Below are 20,125 nucleotides of genomic sequence, written 5' to 3'. Positions count from 1 at the left end.
CATCGCTTTCAATAAACTTATTGTGTATTTGAATCTACTTTTGCACATGACTGTTGTTTGTTTAAAACCTATAACCCCTAACATAGTTAGGACATTACACTTGTAAAGACAGAAGTATGCCTTTAATATTTCAACTACGCCCTCTGTCCTGGTGTGTAAATTCCCCTTATGTTCCCCAGTAGGCCCCACATCTCCCTTTACCACGCTTTTATTACATTTAGCCTCTCTGAAGAGTTTGGATGCTTTATGTTCGCTGCTAATCTCTTTTCATACTCTCTCTTTGCTTCTCTTATATTTTTTTCAATTCCCCTCTGAACCTTCTGTATTCAGCCTGGTTCTTGGTTATATTCTCTGTCGTAAGCACAGTTTTTCTTCTTGAACTATGCCTTTTATCATCAGGGATTTAGAGATTTGTTTGCCCTACCTTTCCCTCTTCTGATTTGTAAGATTTTGGTCTCTTTTAGTAGAGTGCAATTTGTGTTTTGATTTTCTGGATAAATAAGACACAGGAAAATTTACCAACACCACCAAAGAAAAGATTGGTTTGTCACCTATTTATCTGTACTTTGCTTTGCATGAATTTGGTATAATATTTCATAGAATCACCAAATCATAGAATCTCTACAGTATAGAAGGAGGCCATTTAGCCCAATGAGTCTGCACCAACTCTCTGACAGAGTATCTCACCCAGGCCCTCCCCCCCATCCGTGTAGCCCCACACACTTACCATGATTAATTCCGCCAACCTACATATCTTGGAATACTAAGGGGCCATTTACCATGGCCAATCCACCTAATCTGCTCATCTTTGGAGTGTGGGAGGAAACTGAAGTACTTGGAGGTGTGATGGATATCATGTTGAAGTTAAAATGCTCAGATTAAAAAAGATCATGCCTTCTCTGTAACAGCTTGAAAGAATCTTATTAGTTGCAGACCTTCAAGGATGCCTATCTTCTTTAGACTAATCTTCTTTTGCTGAGACCTCAAAGCATTCTGCTTTTTGACCTACACCAGAGGGTGAATAAGACCAGACTTTTTCCATAACAAATACCGAAGGCAAGATATGGGGATATGCTATGCAAATGAAGGATTAGCAGAAGTCAATTCTTCATCAAATGAGAAAGGGTGAAAAAAAAACAGGATTTAATGGCAAATATGTAAGTCAATGAAAGATGTGAAAAATCTCTTGTCCTGATTTGCTATAATTGACTGCTGAATTGTTTCACTGTAAGAACGACTCCAGCCATTTTGATGGAGGCAGGGGAGTTCTCCTTGTGCACAAGTCATTAATGACTTGCATTGAATGCATGGTGTCTAGCGCAGTTTATATTAAGAGTCAACTAAGTGTGCCTAAGGTTGCTGGTACACAAGGATCTCTGACAATCACACTGTCCCAGAATTCAGTTTCGAATAAGGACATATATAAGCAGCAGAGATTAATACATCTAGTGCTTTAATTCAAAGTGGAATAAAACTATTTCAGCAGACAGATCATTCAAAAGTCAGTATCAGCTTATGAAACTTTAGCTGACCTAGGATGAAGTCACTAATAGACAAAAGCAGGATTTGAAGATCCTTGGGAATTGACTGCCCATAAATTCCTCAAATTCCTGCAATTATAGCTGCTAATTAGATTGCAAAAGAACATCTACAGATAACAAGCAAAGAACAAAATAAGCAAACTTCCTAACTTCTGACGTTTAAGACATCACCATTTGGAATAGTGGTTATTTGGACATCTATATATTTAACAATCTTGACACATCAAAAACAGACAAAAGTGGAAATGTGTTTCTAACAAACTCCCTGTCTGACTATATATCTTAGACACCTGACATTCAAGCAGACTCTAAGAACATTAAATCACATGCTTGGTGATAAACTCATTTTACCATTAAACATTACTCAATGCAAGAGATAAATGAACAAAGGGACCTATAGTACTGAATGAGTAAGAAATATACTTAGATAAACAGGCAGAATCTACAGACTTGTCACTTGCTCTATCTCCAGCTAAGTGTGCAGTCAAGAGAAATCTGTTCTGCAAGCCTGCTTCATCAACAAAGACCTCGTAATTCTTGTATATTAAACTTCTTCGAAATGTATTAGAAATTGCGATACTTCAGGATTTTATATGTTTAGATGTAACCTTCTCTTAGGGATGTTAGTTTGTTAACAGATAACAAAGGATTGTTAATCAATTTATACATTTAACTCTGCAATTCTGTATGTGTCAATTGAGAATAAATACTATTAGAAATAGACTGTGTAGTTTTAATCTCACTAGTCTGAGATCCTAGACACTCATTTAGGAAGTCTTAAATAACAAGGATTCACGACTGACAGAGATAGGGGGTTTAGTTATGAGTGACAAATCCAAATATTGCCCATTAGAAAGTAACTGTTGAACTGTTTGAGACACAGGAGAGTAATCTCCTCTCGTGAGAGCTATTCTGAGTCTTAGCAGAAAAATAGATTTCTCTCTTCTGGTGACTTAGCCTGATATAGGCCTGTAAGATAGTTCCTTTGGATCTGGAAAACCTAAACTGCTCACAGAGGAAACCCCCACAGACAGGGAGAGAATATGCAAACTCCACACAGCCAACATTTACCTGTATAACAATGATAACAGTGTTTTAACAATAATGAACTTGGCTGGGAAATGGCATTTAATTGTCTCCCTGTCCCGTTTTTGCTTTGTTGGAATTGTTAAAATTTGCTTCCAAATCTTTGATATGCTGATACAAACTCATTACTATTAAAGCACTGAACTGGTAGGACTGCGGTTATCCAATACTACAGGCTGTAATTTTTCTGTATCAAAGTTGTGCGGAAGTTTGAGCAACAGTAGCTAACCTATCCCTGCAGCAAGGCTTAAGATTATTGAAAGCCAGGAGAGGCAAGGTTTATGCATTTACCAAGAAGTGCATTCCACAACCAACCTTGTTAGTTTTGTGCCAATTTGTTGCCTCATTTCAAGTCTCTCCTCATCCGTCTGCATTGGAATGATGTTCTTTTCCTCCAGCTCACGCTTTGATGGTCTGTTGCTCAATTTTATTGCCAAAGAGTCTTTCCTACATACTTTTAATGCTAACGAACCTGTAAAGATATCAAAGAAAATTATGTGGAATGTGGCAAGTTAAGCAAATCTAACACAACTGATTCACAATAAGAATTTATTTATTCATATTATGGTTAGAAAATATATAACATCCACTTAGTAATTTCTTCACCTTTTCCTGTTTCTACCAGCTTTTTCCCCTCATGAAGCTATTGTCTTCCTGCTGGATTATGGGGCAACAGTTGCTCCCAGAACCTTATTTAAGAGGCTGACCCATATGGGTGAGTCCATTCTGTCAGTAGTTAGCAAGAAGTTTTGTTGGTAAGCCTGGTGATATCCTCATGCATTCACACTTCACCAAGTGATACAAGATGGTCATTATAATTGGCCAACTCCCTTCCCCTCCTCTCTCCACCCAGTCAGAGTGCTGCGATCAATGTTAATGGTTGCTTCAACTAAGCTTAAGCAACACAGTTCAAATCATGGATGAATCTTGAATTTCCTACTTTATATAAAGTACTCAATGAAGAAACTCAATGACTACCATTAAGCCAACATTTAATTTTAAGATTACATTTTCGAATATCATTACATATTTGAAAATCACATGTAAAACAATAGATAAAGCGCCTAAACCTGACTTATTTAAAAGAAAGAATGGGTGTGATTTCACCACTTTGCTCCCTCTGATGATTAGTGTGGCCAGCTGGGAAAATAGTGTCAAAAGCTAAAAGTCAGATTCATGCCCGGCGTGTAACAGTTTCCAATCTTTCCGGCCTGAATGGCGCAATCTGCTTTGTACCCAGAATGGGCACAAAAGTTTATTAGCATGTGACTGACTGGATTTCACCAACATTAGCGATTTTGGCACGTGTGCTTCCCATCTTTCAGATGCTTTCCACTTCTCCATTGTTATGTCACGCTGGCATGAATCAATACTGCTCTTTAAAAGTGTGGCTTGGGTGCAGCAGTAAGGAAGGAGGGTGAGAAGGTGAGTACCACTAAGCACCAACCTCTGGGGTGCAGGGGAGGCATCTCAGCCTCTGCCATGGTGCAGGATAGGGTGGGGGATTTTGCATGGGTGCAGGGGTTTGAGGCGTTGTGTGCTGGGCTGGAGGTCCTCAGGTCCAGGGATGCCGCTGGCCTGGGGCTCATGTTCCACACATTCCCCTGGCCGCAAATGACCATTCCCCCTGGCTGTGAATGACCTCCAAAGGGTTGCATATGAGGTTGAGTCCCAACCCCACTAGTTACCCTGCCATCTGTCTACTGGACAGACTCTGGTTTATTGTAGACATCCCATCCTGAGCCCCACTAACAGTTACAAGCACCAAATATCGCAGCTGTTGCCCCAATCAACAGAGGTGTTAACACGATTCCATATGCTGCACGAACTCTGCAGCGCTCCCTATAATGGCCATCCGTCGCATGATAATCACGAGGGTGTTTCTCCACCATCTGTCGGAACTACAATCCATTACTGGAAGCATCAGATTTCCATGTGGGTGAACTCAATGCTATGCTTCATGCATTCCCAAAGGGGACACCCTCACAGCCAACCGAATGCTCTCCGTGCTTGCCGTGGCGAGCATATGGCAATGGTCAGCAACCCATTGAGATGGTGCAAGGCACTAGGGATGGTGTCATGTTGCCAGTGTTCAGACTCATGAGGACACGGGTAGCTGGAAGGGAATGAGGGGCCCAGGATGGAATTTTATGAAATGTCTCTCTTTCTCCTTCCGTCCATCTGCCACTTTATAAATTGGAAGAGGTTCCACTCCCTGAATATCAAGATAGTGCGTGACCACCAGATGAATACCTTGCAGGTGTGTGCATGGCACCCAGAGTTCATTCACAGTGGCTAAATCTTGCGCAGCTCAAACGTCCCTGGAGCCTTCCAGGACCACCCCAGGCTGCTGGGATGGCTTGTGGGGGACAAGGGCTATCTACTGAGGTTATGGCTGATAATGCCAGTGTGGAGGCCCGAGACTAAGGTGGAGACCCACTACCAAGAAGCTCACACTGCTACCCAGTCCGTCGTTGAGCAGTGAGCTCCTGAAGATGTGGTCCTGGTCCTTGCCATCCTGGCAGGGCAGGATGGCAAGGTTCTCCCACTAGGAGACATGGATCTAGCGGCTCCAACCATCACCAGCATCCCTACCTGTCCTTGGGAGCCGTAAACTCTGCCCTCCCCCACTCCTTGTCCATATCCCCATTGACATGCAACCAGGGTAATGGGCCTGGGTGCATCATAGTAGTGACTTACTGGTCCAGGCAGGAGAGTGATGACGACTCATTATGTGGCACTCTGTGATGCTTCCCTGGTGCAACAGAAGTGTGACTCCTACCTGTTCTCTGACTGCACACTGGTGCCTGGGTCCTTGGCATACCAGAGCAGTCATGGATCTGGAACCAGTGCTGGGATTTGCACGACTTGAGCAGTAGATGTGTCAGTTTTCACTCAGTGGGCTGCAGAGCCTCTCTTGCATCGAAACAAGGCTTTAAGTCTCTCTGGGTAGGGTCGGGATTGAGACTCCCTGTGGGAGCTGGATCACAGACAGATGAGTCACAGCTGTGGAGTGCAAGAACTTTAATAGTGTATATTACCCTATGCCTAACTACAGTGGCTGCCTTCACTCGTGCCTTCTGCTGACCTTTTAACCTTACGTGGCTTACCGCTACATTCAGGTGACCTCCACCCAGGATGCACATCAAGGTGGAGGTGGTCAGTTGTGTTCCTGATCCTGTGGCTGTAATGCCTTGGTGGCCAGGACCTGGAGGGTCCAGGATTCCGGAGGATTAACTTTCAGGTGTCACAGCTGTGTCACCGTTCTTACCCTTTTGCTCATGAGATTCAACAGTATCAGGATGGGGGTATTCAGAAGGGCTGGGGATGGCCTGAATCTCCAGGTTGGAAGGCACCGTCATGCTTTCCACCTCTTCGGGGTGCTCATGGGCATGGGGCACTCCATGGGCCAAAGCAGCAGGTGGAATGAGCTCCAGAAATCTTTACATCACTTTGTGTTGTCCATCCTGGAGGCCAAACTGCATCTGCACCATGGTGTGCGAGCCCTCAGCAATGGCCCTCTGAGACTGGCTCAAGCTCTGGAGTCCCTCAGTGGTAGTTCGCTGTGACTGGGCCATGCTTGGAAGTCTGCAGCCATGGCCCGCTGTGTCCTGAGCATGCTCCTGGGACAATCCGCAATGGTCCTCCACAAATTGGCTCTGCCTTGGACCCTGTCACCCATGGCTACCATTAGCAGGCTTTCCACTGTGATCAACACCCTTTCAGTGTTGGCCTGACTGCCACACAATGCCGGCTCTATCTCCGCACCGACAAGGTTGTAGGACCCATCCATGTGGCCCTGTTGTTGCAGGAATGTCACTGACACTTAGCCTGCAATCCTCAGTTCTGCCTCTGCATCTCCAGCAGCTTCGGCAGAACTGATTCTAGTAGCTCGGCAATTTGCTGGAGCCAGCTGTCCCCTTGCCTCTGGCAACCTCTGCCTGCCTCAGCCCTCAGATCTTTCTGCCTCCACCCAAAGTGCATCTAAGACTATGTGTGCGCATCTGAAAGTGTCCCGGACGCCTCACTGCTAACATTTTCCACCATAGTGATTGTACGTGCTGGTAGATGCTCATCTGTGTCAACTGGTTGGTGCTTTCTTCAGGATTTGTCAGTGGAGTTTTCCTCGGAGCTTTCCCCCGTGGTGTCAATGGGGGCGCGGAGGTTTGCAGTGGGGATGCCAAGTCCTGATGGCCTGGTCTCATCAGAATCGTCTCCTGCAAAAGAAGACACATGGTTCAGTGCAGGGGAGGGACAAGTATCTGAGCAGCTTGCAACTTACTTGAGAAAGGTCAGATGAATGAAGGTTTTGTGGCTCCTCACATCTGTGGCACACGCTAACCTGGCTGTCAGTCACAGCTCTCTCAGCTGCCTCCTGAGAGCTCCATCGCTTGCTCCTCGAAGGGAGTCAGGGGACACAGCCTGAGAAATCCACTGTCGGTCTTCTCCCTCTACCTCCTGTTATCTCCTACCTTTTCCTGTGTAGACAAAAGGGGGGGATTGAAAGCTTGATGGCTGGAAGGGCATGGGGAGTTGGGGGTGTTGGACAATTAGGGGGCATATGTTGGGACCATATCTTGAGAGGCAGGGGTTGTGACAGGGTAGTGCCAGAGCAGTTGGAGGAAGGTTCTAGAGGGTCAGGTGCTGGAAGGCCTCAGGGCATCAGGGAGTGGATCAGTGTGGATATTCCAGGTGTGATGGACAGGACTGATGCCAGGACGGGATGGACACTCAGTCTTGCTTTCAAAACGAGGTTGTTGATTTTCTTGTTGCACTGGGCGCCAGTCCTCCCTGTCATGGCGTGGGCACTGACTGCCATTGCCATCACTTCCCAGGCCGCACTGCTGGCCTGACTCCAGTACCATCGTCCATCTTGGGAAAAAGAATATTGCCCTCCCAGCTCTCCTTCGGTGAAGCACGGGACTGCTCTGTGTGGTTCCATCTTCCTGGTGTGACTGGCTGCGATTACAATGAGAGTGATTAAATGCAGCTCCCCCTGATGAACGGCAAACAGCTGTAGCCACTTTGGGCAAGTCACACACCTGGAGCCTCCATGATGGTGTGATCTGCATGGAGGCTCCTTCATTGCACTGCATGTCAAAGGTTTGCGATTCAGAGTGCACTTGAGAGACCGGCACAATTCACCCCATTTTCCTCACCGAGAAATTTTTTGGGAAAGTTCCACCCAATGTTTTTATTTCTGAATAAAGAAAATGATTAATAGAACAGAACTTGGATGTTGCTGAAACACGACACATTATGTTAAAGCTTTCTGTCTTGGACTCATCAGGACAAACACAAGAAAGTCAAATTTCAAATGAGTGCAACAATTTATACTACAGGAGAAAAGGGTACTAATTGATTGATAAGTTTACTCCAATTGGACAGAAGTTGTATAATTAATAAGCAGATGGGACTCTACATGCTATTAATGAGAGGAATGCTATCATGGGGTTCAAATTTTTTTATTCATTCAAGGAATGTGGGTGCACCAGCTAGGCAAGTTTAATTGCCCACCTCAGTTGTCCTTGAGTAAGTGGTGATGAGCTGCCTTCTTGAACTGCTGCAATCCACATATCGTAGGTACACCTACTACACTGTTAGAGAGAAAGCTCCAGCAATTTAGCCCACCAACGCTGAAGTAACAGCAATATATTTCCAATTCAGGATGTTGAATGGCTTGGAGGTGAACTTTCAGGTGGTGGTGCTCCCATGTATCTGCTGTCCTTTTTCTCCCAAATTGTAATGGTTGTGGGTTTGAAAGGTGCTGCCTAAAGAATCTTAGTGGGTTCCTTAGGTTCAATAAAGATAGGAAATTTACAGTCAATGGCAGAAATCTTAAGATTATTGATAGGCAGAGGCATCTGGGCGTACAGGTACACAGGTCACTGAAAGTGGCAATGTAGATGGAGAAGGTAGTCAAGAAGGTATATGGTATGCTTGCCTTCATTGGCCAGGACATTGAGTTTAAGAATTGGCAAGTCATGTTGCAGCTTTATAGTCCCTTAGTTAGGCTGCACTTGGAATATAGTTTTCAATTCTGGTTGCCACACCAGAAGGATGTGGAGGCTTTGGACAGGGTACAGTAAAGATTTAACAGGATGTTGCCTGACATGGAGGGCATTAGCTAAGGGGGGAGGTTGGAGAAACTTGGTTTGTTCTCACTGGAACGACAGAGGTTGAGGGGCGACATGATATAAATCTACAAGATTATGAGGGGCACGGACAGAGTGGATTGTCAGAAGCTTTTTCCCAGGGTGGAAGAATCAATTATTCGTGGGCATAGGTTTAAAGTGTGAGGGGCAAGCTTTAAAGGAGATGTACGAGGCAAGTTTTTTTTATACAGAGGGTGCCTGGACCTCGCTGCTGGGGGAGGTAGTGAAGGCAGATACGATAGTGAGTTTTTAGGGGCGTCTGGACAAATACATGAATAGGATGGGAATAGAGGATATGGTCCCCGGAATGGTAGGGGTTTTAGTTCAGTTGGGCAGCATGATTGGTGCAGGCTTGGAGGGCCGAAAGGCCTGTTTCTATGCTGTAATTTTCTCTGTTCTGTGCTCCTGTAGTGCATTTTGTAAATGATGCATCCGACTTTTACTGTGCATTGGTAATGTGGATGTTTGTGGAAAGGATGCCATTCAAGCAGAGTACTTTGTCCTACATGATCTCAAACATTTCTGTGGATCTGCACTCATCCAGGCTCATCTGTACTCATACAGAGTATTCCATCACACTCCTAACTCATGCCTGGTAGATTGTAGACAGGTTTTGGAGAGTCAGAAGATTCATCACTTGCCACAGGATTTCTAATCTGTGTTGTGCTCTTGTACCCATAGTGTTTACTTAGCTGTTCCAGTTTAGTTTCTGGTCAATGTTAACACTGAGGATGTTGATAGTGGGGGATTCAGTGGTGATAACACCAGTGAAAGTCTTGGGGCAATGGTTAGATTTTCTTGTTGGAGATAGTCATTGCCTAGCACTTGTATGGTGTGAATGTTACTTGGGACACAAATTGAGATCACCTACTTCAGAATATTGAGTCTTGATCTGCGTTTGAAATTTGGAAGTCTTGTGTTTGCCCTGGTAGTGCAAGACAGGAAACTTTGGCAACATGTCTCCTGTTTCAACAAAATGATCGGTAGTGAGTCAAGCCTCAAAAACACAGATTGAGGTCTGGCTACTGGTGATTAATTTGTCACCAATTTTGATTTTCTCTAGTGTTTGCAAATTAAGGCGTTGACATCTTAATATGATTTGTTCATACTTGTGAAAAAACTATCTTCATCATCATCATCATCGTCGTCGTCGTTATCACCATCATCCTCCTCATCCTCTTCCCCATTCATACTGAAAGTATCCTCATAGTCTGATTCACTAGGCACATTTTCTTTGTCATCATCATACTCAATCACTACGGTTGGCACTTGCCGAATGTCAGGTGTATTGCTTTTTCCTGGTTTTGTTCCACTTTCTCCAGTATGCAGTCCTGAACTACCAAAAACGATTAAAGAGAAAAAAGTAGTGTTATACAAAGGTGAGAATCACCCTAAATTCTATTCAGTGCAATTATCTTAATGTTAAATTAAATTATATTAAACTGAATGTTAAAGTACCAGATTCTCAATGCCACTATTTGTAAGTGTACATCTGAAGAATAGCATTTAAAAGCAGAGAAGTTATGTTAAACTTGTATGGATAACACTTCAGAATACTGTACACAATTCTGGTCTTCATATTGCAAAAAGTAACCAGAAGCACTTACAATGAAAAGAAAAACATGGATGATACAGAATGGAGATGATAAGGGGAGATTTAACAGGTTGGGCATGTTTTCTTCAAAAGAGAAAAGACTGAGGAGTGATCTGTAGATGCCTTTAAAATTACAAAGGGATTAATAAGGTAAATTTAGAGAAGATGAGGGCTTTAAACATGAAACATAAAACAAAGATTTTATAGCAAAACACTTAGAAAACAGAAAACAGACTGGACAGAATCAGCATGGATTTATGAAAGGGAAATCATGCTTGACAAATCTACTGAAATTCTTCGAGGACATAACTAGTAGAGTTGATGAGGGGGAACCAGTGGATGTGTTTTATTTGGACTTTCAGAAGACTTTTGACAAAGTCCCACATAAGAGATTAAAGCACATGGGATTGGGGGTAGTCTGTGTAAAAAAACTTGCCCCTCACATCTCCTTTGAATTTTCCCTCTCTTACCTTAAGTGTATGCCCCCTAGTATTAGGCATTTCAACTCTGGGAAAAAGATTCTGACTGTCAAGCCTATCTATGCCTTTCATAATTTTACAGACTTCTATTGGGTCTCCCCTAGTCTCCGCCACTTCAAAGAAAACAACCCATTTGTCCACCCTTTCCTTATAGCTGTGAACTGTGAGGAGGATGCAGAGATCCTTCAGTGTCATTTTGGACAAGCTGAGTGAACGGGCAAATACTTGGTTGATGCAGTATAATAACCACTTTGACAGGAAGGCAGATTACTGCTTAAATGGCCAAAAATTAGGAGAGGGGAATGTGCATTGACACTTGGGTGTTATCATACACCAGTCCCTGAAGATACAGCAGGCAGCAAAAAAGGTAAATGATATGTTGGCCTGCATAGTGAGAGGATTTGAGTACAGGAATTTTGATGTCTTAATGCAATTATATAAAGACTTGGTGAGGCCACACCTGGAATATGTTGTGCAGTTTTTGTCTCCTTATCTGAGGTTTACCAGATTGATTCTTGGTTTGGTGGGACTGGCATATGAAGAGAGATTGAGTCAGTAAGGATTATATTCACTGGAGCTCAGAAGAATGAGGGGATCTCATTGAACTGTGTGGGAACGTAAGTTATCAGAGGATACAAGGAGGCGTCAAGAGGACTTGGGCAGGTCAGGTAAAAGGGTTAGAACACAGGTGGAATATAATGTGAACAAGTGTGAAGTTATTCACTTTGGTAGAAAAAACAGGACAGGATTTTTCTTCCAGGCGGCATGGTAGCACAGTGGTTAGCACTGCCTCTTTCACAGCTTCAGGGACCTGGGTTTGATTCCCGGCTTGGGTCACTGTCTGTGTAGAGCTTGCACATTCTCCTCGCGTCTGTCTGGGTTTCCTCTGGGTGCTCTGGTTTCCTCCCACAGTCCAAAAACATGCGGGTTAGGTTGATTGGCTGTGCTAAAAATTAGTGTCCGGAGATGTGTAAATTAGAGGGATTAGTGGGTAAAATACGTAGGGATATGGGGGTAGGGCCTGGGTGGGATTGTGGTTGGTGCAGACTCGATGGGCCAAATGGCCTCTTTCTGTACTGTAGGGTTTCTACGTGAAAATTTTGAAAGTGCCAATGTCCATAGGGTGGGTGTCCTTGTTCATGATTCAATAAAAATTGTCATGTAAGTGTGGCAATCAATTAGGAAGGCAACTGGTGCGTTGACCATCATTAGAAAGTAATTTGAGTATGGAAGTAAAGATGTCTTGCTGCAGTTGTATAAGTCCCTGGTGAGACCTTAACTGGAGTACCTTCCATAGTTCTGGTCCCAACACTAAGGAAGGACATAGAGGGAGCGCAATAGAACTTCACAGATTAATCAGTAGGGTGGTGGGATTGTTTTATGAAGAGAGATTGAGGAGACTGGAACTTCTCTGGGCAGAGGACAAAGTAATATGTGTATCTACATCAACCTAGCTGCATGAGGTGGAATAGGTAAATGAGCCTGGAAATTGGATCCCAGGCTTGTTAATGACATGATAAGGATGCCATTAATATTTAAATCAGCCTCTTGCCCTTTCCCAGTTTCACCAAAAACGCAGTCTGTAATATCATGAGAGGCGAGAAATTTAGAAACTAGAAGGATCAGAACCTGTAAGAACATTGATAGGCAAAGGGTGTACAGGTACACAGGTCACTGAAAGTGGCAATGCAGGTGGAGAAGGTAGTCAAGAAGGCATACGGCATGCTTGTCTTCATTGGCCGGGGCATTGGGTTTAAAAACTGACAAGTCATATTGCAGCTTTATAGAACCTTAGTTAGGCTGCACTTGGAATATAGTGTTCAATTCTGGTTGCCACACTAGCAGAAACATGTGGAAGCTTTGGAGAGAGTACAGAAAAGATTTTCCAGGATGTTGCCTGGTATGGAGAGCATTAGCTATGAGACGAGGTTGGAGAAACTTGGTTTGTTTTCACTGAAATGACAGAGATTGATGGGCGACCCTGATAGAAGTCTACAAGATTATGGCAGGCATGGACAGATTGGATAGTCAGAAGCTTTCTCCTAGGGTGGAAGAGTCAATTACTAGAGGGCATAGGTTTAAGATGCAAGGGGCAAGGTTTAAAGAAGATGTATGAGGCAGATACTTTACACAGAGGGTGGTGGTACCTGGAATTCGCTGCAGGGGGAGGTAGTGGAAGCGGATATGGTATTGGCTTTTACGGGGCGTTTTGTCAAATGTATGAGTAGATGGGAATAGAGGGATATGGTCCCTGAAGGGTAGGGGGTTTTAGTTAAGTTGGGCAGCATGGTTGGTGCAGGCTTGGAGAGCCGAAGGGCTTGTTCCTGTGATGAAGTTTCTTTATTCATTGAGTAGGCCATTCGGTGCTTTGAGCCTGCTCCGCCATTCATTTTGATCATGGTTGATCATCAAATTCAATATTCTGATGTCCTCCTTCCTTCCCATATCCCTTGATCACTTTAGCCTCTAGAGCTATACCTAATTTCTTCTTCAGATCAGACAATGTTTTGGCCTCAACGGCATTCTGTGGTTGTGAATTCCACACTTCTGGGTAAAGAAATTTCTCCTCACCTCAGTTCTAAAATGTTTATCCTTTATCCTCGAACTATGACCGCTAGTTCTAGATTCCCTGACCACTGGGGACATTCTTTCTGAATCTACCCTGTCTAACCCCGTTAGAATTTTATAAATTTCGATGAGGTTCCCTCTCACTTTTTTAAACTCCAGTGAATATAATCCTAATTATAGGATTACGTCTCCTTCGACTTAGTCTCTCCTCATATGACAGATCTGCCATCCCAGGAAACAACCTGGTAAACCTTTGTTGAATCCCTCTATAGAAAGGACATTCTCCCTCAGATAAGGACACCAAAACTACACACAATACTCCAGGTGTGGTCTCATCAACGCCCGATACAATTGCAGAAAAACATCCCTATTCCTATATTCAAATCCTCTCACTATGAAGGCCAACATACCATTTGCCTTCTTTATTGTCTGCTGTACCTGTGGGCTTACTTTCAACAACTGATCCACATTTATCCACCTTATACTACATTTGCCATGAATATGCCTACTCACTCAGCCTGTCAAAATCACACTAAAGCATCTCTGCATTCTCCTCACAGCTCATCCTCGCACTTAACTTTGTATCATCTGCAAATATGGATATAATACATTTGACTTCCTCTTCCAAATCATTAATATATAATGTGAACAATTGGGGACCAAGCACAGATCCCTGTGGGACCCCACTAGTCACTGACTGCTAATCAGAAAAAGACCCATTTTTGTGAACTCTTTGCTTCCTATCTGTGTACCAGCTTTCTAACCATCTCTACTTTCCATAGTAGTCTGTTATGTGATACCTTCTCAAAAGCCTTTTGAAAATCTAAACAAACCACATCCAATGGTTCTCTTCGGTCAACACTGCTAGTTACATTCGCAAAGAATTACAATAGATTCATAGAAACATAGGAGATAGGAGAAGGAGGGGGCTATTCAGCCCTTCAAGCCTGCTCCGCCATTCATCACAATTGTGGCTGATTGTCCAACTCAGTAGCCTAATTCTGCTTTCTCCTCATAACCTTTGATCCCATTTGCCCCAAATGCTATGTCCAGCTGCTTCTTGAATACATTCAATGTTTTGGCACCAACTACTTCCTATGGTAATGAATTCCATAGGCTCACCACCCTTTGGGTGAAGAAATGTCTCCACATCTCTGTCCTAAATGGTTTACCCTGTATCCTCAGACTGTGACCCCTGGTTCTGGACATCCTCACCATCAGGAACATCCTCGCTGCAATTACCCTGTCTAGTCCTGTTAGAATTTTATAAGTCTCTATGAGATCCTCCCTCATTCGTCTGAACTCCAGCAAAAACATTCCTGACCTAATCAATCTCTCCTCAAACTTCAGTCCTGCCATCCCTGGAATCAGCATTCGTTGCACTTCCTCAAGAGCAAGAACATCCTTCCTCAGAAAAGGAGACCAAAACTGCCCACAATATTCTAGGTGTGGCCTCACCAAAACCCTGTATAATTGTAACAATATATTCCTGCTCCTGTATTCGAACCTCTTGCAATGAAGGCCAACATGCCATTTGCCTTCTTTATCACCTGCTGTACCTGCATGTTTACTTTCAGCAACTGGTGCACAAGGACACCCAGGTCTTACTGCACACTCCCCCCTCCCAATTTATAGTCATTCAGGTAGTAAACTTGACTTTACTTCCATAGTGAATAACCTCACATTTATCCAAATTATATTGCATATGCCATTGATATGCCCAATCAACCTGTCCAGATCACGCTGAAGGATTTCTGCATCCTCATTACAATTCACCTTCCCACTCAACTTGGTATCAGCTGCAAACTTTGAGATGTTATATTTTGTTCCCGCATCCAAATCATTAATATAAAAGAATTTCAGATGATGATAATGATGAAGATGCTGCATACAGACGTCCTTTGAGAAGTAACAAATGAAGAGATCTATTATGTTGCCAGAGAAGTTCAGTGTAAAGCCACTAAAGATACAAAAATATTTCTTCAATAAATAATTAGTAGAATATAACTAAAATGGAAGAAGCATAAAAATGGCCTAAGTTTTTAATTCCTTCAGACTCCACACATTTTGATCTTTCTGATATATTAAAATGCTTGACAGTAAATTAAAAATGTCTGTATGTTCAGAAAATTGCATTTATTCCTAAGGAGAGATGGATAAGTAAGCTACTCTTGAATTTTATATCTCCCTCATTGCGCATGTCACAGAAAAGGTTTTGCGCTCCTTGAGAAGAAAAAATTGAGTAGGTAGTACAGTAAAACCTCATTAAATCAAACATTATCGCTGTTTGCTGTGCAGATACATGGATTTGGGCCAGTATCTGTGAGAGTTTGCACATTCTCCCTGTGGTTGCGTGGGTTTCCTCCGGGTGCTCCGGTTTCCTCCCACACTCCAAAGATGTGCTCTTAGGCTGATTGGTGTAACAAATTGTCCCTAAATTATTCTCCCCTTAATCTGGTTTCCAATGGGGATACCATAAGCATAGACATGGGTCAAGGGTGGAGGAGGAAAAGCACGCTAAGATGGCGGCGTGGGCTCGTTGGGCTGAAGGGCCTGTTTCCCATGCTGTGTTGTTCCTTGTTCTTATTTGTGGAACATGGAAGTAAATAAACCAAGAGATTAGAGTTGCTATGCGGTGGCTATAACAAACTATCAAAGACACAAAACTTATTTTCATCTGGGTAGTGGTTGTAATTAAGAGACTTACAGAATGTGTCAGGCGGGATATTCAGTAAAATGAGGACCAGCTGATGAATCAGCTTAATCTTGCTGACAAACTGCAGAGGAAGCTGCATAGCTGTTTATTTTGCTCAGTTGTCCTAATGTGGTGTTTACAGCAGAGAAAGGCCAGACAAATGGGTCACTTATTCCAACAGCACAAAGCCAGTGTTTGTGATTCACATGAGCCTCCTCTCACTTTATATTATCCCTTTGTATTCCTTTCTCCCTCACGTATTTACCTCGTTCTAGATTAATGGTTAAGTCTTAAATAATTGGTGAGAAGAATTTAACAAAGGTATTCAATTCAAAATATAGCTGAAGAAAAGGAGCTTGTGTCTGAAATGATGAGGCTAATTCATTGGGTTGGTGGGGGGGGTGCGTTGGTGGGATGGCACTTGTGTAATGTTTTAAATCGTAGCTCTTCAGTTATCTTTTGAAGATGATCTACATGTTTGCCCTGTCATTGGTCTCCAAATTGAAAGAGCTTCAGTTGAGAAATTATCGATTGACAGTGGATTCAAATAAAGCTTAGACTGATGGGGTGAAATCTCTGCAGTCTGCTGACTAAGAGTCTTGTATGAAATGTTTGGCAGTTTCATTCCAGTTCCTAGTGCATATGGAGCTGTAACACAACTGTTTCTAATTTAGCACCAATTGGTAAATTATCTTAGATGTCCCCTGAAGATGGTTGCTTTGAGAACTGTAAAACTGTAGTTTTTGTGTTCTGAGATTAGGACAAAATAGAGAGCAAACTTTGTAGTACATCTTTGCTGTACCAGTCCCTAGATATCCAGCAAAGTTTGCTCCTGAAAATGTTCAGGGACTGGTACAGCACAGCTAGATGTACTTGAGCCATGTTACCTTAAATTGAAAGTGCTTTATTGACCAGAAAACGTGAGGTTTGAATTTACATGATTTCAGTGTGCTGTAACTTTATTAAAAAAGCTTAGTTATTTGTGATTGGCCAGTGATCTTCGCTTCAGTTGGTATAAATGATAACCCAACTTTCAAGCCTGTGTTAATTGAACAGGATTTGGTGATGACCTGATAATTTGATTAATTGAGAGTTTTGACAGGGATTTGGTTGAATGGGATTTTACTGTATGCAAAACTACAATTAATTTTTTCAGTTAAAGAAGTTTTTATTATGTTTCCCTTACAGAATTTCAAATTACTAAAAAGAAATCCAAAAATTCCATGGCTTTTCAAAACATCATTGACATTTTTTGTCCAAAATGGAAATTGCCTTCAACAGGATTTCAGAATTAAGTTGCTTTCTAGTAATTACATCCACCAAAAGAAGATATGGGAACTTTGACATGACAGTTACTGGGCAGCCATTGTAAAAATGAGCATGGGTGTGTTACAAAGTTCTTCAGTAAATAACTATTCAGGAGTTTTATTCTTGTATGTAATGCTAATCCAGGTAACTATACAGGTAGCTCAGGAATTAATGCAATTTCTTTTTATTATACCATTTTTTTCATAGCTGGAATAAGGAAATGAGGGTTGGATATTTTCCTATACTTGTGAATATAACAGATGTAGGAGTGCAGCTTTTTATTATCCATCAATAATTGTTTGGTTTCAGTCATTACAACTTATAGCACTGTCTGCAATAGTGTATGCATTTCTTGTGATCTGTCTCTAGAGCAGCAATTCAATTTGTAACCTCACATCTACATCAGATTCTGACCTCTGTGTGTACCTTGGATTATAAATGCAGTATGCTTAATTTGGCTATGTATACTAATACCTGAAATTACAAATCAAAAATTGGGATAATTTTGGATTAACATGAATTCTAAAATCAATGATATCTGCCTATCTTTTCAGATTTTTCACTTGCTGTCAAGCCAGTATCAATATGTTGGCAAGTGTGAGGTGGTCCACTTTGGTAGGAAGAATGGTAGGAAGGACTATTACTTACGTGGCGAAAAACTGCAGCAGGCGACGGTGCAGAGGGACCTCGGGGTCCTTGTGCATGAGTCGCAAAAACCCAGCCTGCAGGTGCAGCAGGTGGTCAGGAAGGCGAATGGGATGCTGGCCTTCATAGCGAGGGGGATTGAATATAAAAGTAGGGAGGTCTTGCTGCAGCTGTATAGGGCATTGGTGAGGCCGCAGCTGGAGTACTGTGTGCAGTTTTGGGCGCCGCACCTGCGCAAGGATATTTTGGCCTTGGAGGGAGTGCAGAGGAGGTTTACTAGGCTGATACCGGAGTTGAGGGGGTTGAGCTATGAGGAGAGGCTGAATAAACTAGGCTTGTACTCGTTAGAGTTTAGAAGAATGAGGGGAGATCTCATTGAGACGTATAAGATGATGAATGGGATGGATAGGATAGAGGTGGAAAGACTCTTCCCGCTCAAAAAAGACAGTAGGACTAGGGGGCACAGCCTCAAGATAAAGGGGGGGCGGTTCAGAACGGAGTTGAGGAGGAACTTCTTCACTCAAAGGGTGGTGAATCTCTGGAATTCTCTGCCCGTTGAAGTGGTGGAGGCTGCCTCGCTAAATATTTTTAAGAAGCGGGTTGATGGGTTTTTGATAAGAGAGGGGATTAAGGGTTATGGGGAGAGGGCGGGAAAGTGGAACTGAGCCACGACAGATCAGCCATGATCTTATTGAATGGCGGGGCAGGCTCGAAGGGCCAGATGGCCTACTCCTGCTCCTATTTCTTATGTTCTTATGTAATATTACCTGTTGAATGCATACTGAGCTGTATCACCTTTTTTAATATATCAGCATTTCACTATTTTCAGGTTTTGCTTTTAGAAATGTAGGAAAATTTTCCAGGTTTACTTTTTAAAAGCTGACTGCATCTCCTTCCTTGATAAAAATGTGTGAAACCCAAATCCTTTGTTCCTTCTTCATTGATATTGTATTACAGGAAAAGATACAAACTGATTTTGCCTTAGGTGATATTGTAAACAGAATATGCCTGTTATATGAAGCACTGTGCTCTTGAATGGATCTTTTTGTTTATAACGTTTCTTCTCTCCCTTGCAAAGCAGCTGTTTTGCAATGTTCCCTTGCAATGTACAGTTTTGCAATACCATAGCAACTCATGACTTTGAAGAAGTGTTAACATGTTGTTCCTGTTGTTGATGTGATACAAAGCTCCTGCAAAGCAGCTGGCACAGTCCTGCACACTGGCTTCTCTAACTGGACTTGGTAAGTAGCATCCTTTAAGAAAAATGGGTAATGGGAGAAAGGGGATTTGTTCAAAATTTAAGCTTGTACATATGCTGTACCTATGTACTTTTTATTTGTCACCATTTTAACAATCAACGTGTACTTTTCAAGGTGATAATTATGCATTTCTAGCTCACATTTTGTTTTTTTCATCTAGTTATAGACTACCACATAAACTTATGGAACGTTGCTTGTATAGTACTACTGCCAAGCTGTCTTGCTGACATTGCAGAGCTTCATCCTTTCCTGGCCAGAACTTTTACCTCTCTGCACAGTGCAACAAGGCAATGTCAATTCTCAAAAATATTTGTTATAGTGACATAATGCCTATTTTAATTTCTAGGCAATTTTCTGTTTCCAACTGGAAACTGGTGAAAGGAAATAATATCAGTGGGAACCCAATAATTGCAAACTTATTGTCATTAAATCAGATTCAAACAAATAAAGCTATTGGAGTTGGGAGCTAGTTATCTTTCCGTAGATTGGTACATTTGTTCTCACATAAAGTAACAATGGCATTTTTATCGTAAATGCAGTGGTCGTAGTAGCATGCCTCCACTTGCTTTCATGGAGTAAAATTATTGAAACTATTCAGTTTCTCATTTGTGATTATAGTTTTAAGTACTTGTTAAAATTGCAAAACATTTACAAAAGAACCAAGGCATTCTAAGTCCCAAAAATGAATCTAGAATTTGTTCCCGCAATAAACCTCATGTACATCATAGCCAGAATGGCCATTATGCACTGTCTCCTTTGTTAATTATTTTTATAATGATTCTTCATGCCTGTAAA

General features: G+C 42.4%; 1 protein-coding gene across 1 annotated transcript in view; it reads right to left on the bottom strand.

Moving 5' to 3' along the window:
* phactr1 (phosphatase and actin regulator 1) overlaps positions 1 to 20,125 on the bottom strand; it is a 433,761-nt gene that overhangs the window by 21,084 nt on the left and 392,552 nt on the right. Inside the window, exons 8-9 of the mRNA XM_080215880.1 lie at positions 9,892 to 10,118; positions 2,943 to 3,099 (exon numbers count right to left, since the gene is read on the bottom strand). Of these exons, the coding sequence (XP_080072006.1) occupies positions 2,943 to 3,099; positions 9,892 to 10,118 (384 nt within the window). The remainder of the gene's footprint in view (positions 1 to 2,942; positions 3,100 to 9,891; positions 10,119 to 20,125) is intronic.

The sequence above is a fragment of the Carcharhinus amblyrhynchos genome, chromosome 2 (genome assembly GCF_965287045.1).
Source record: "Carcharhinus amblyrhynchos chromosome 2, sCarAmb.v2.hapA, whole genome shotgun sequence".
NCBI lineage: Eukaryota > Metazoa > Chordata > Chondrichthyes > Carcharhiniformes > Carcharhinidae > Carcharhinus > Carcharhinus amblyrhynchos.
Note: the sequence above shows the minus strand (reverse complement) of the source record. Positions and strands in the feature narration are given on the sequence as shown.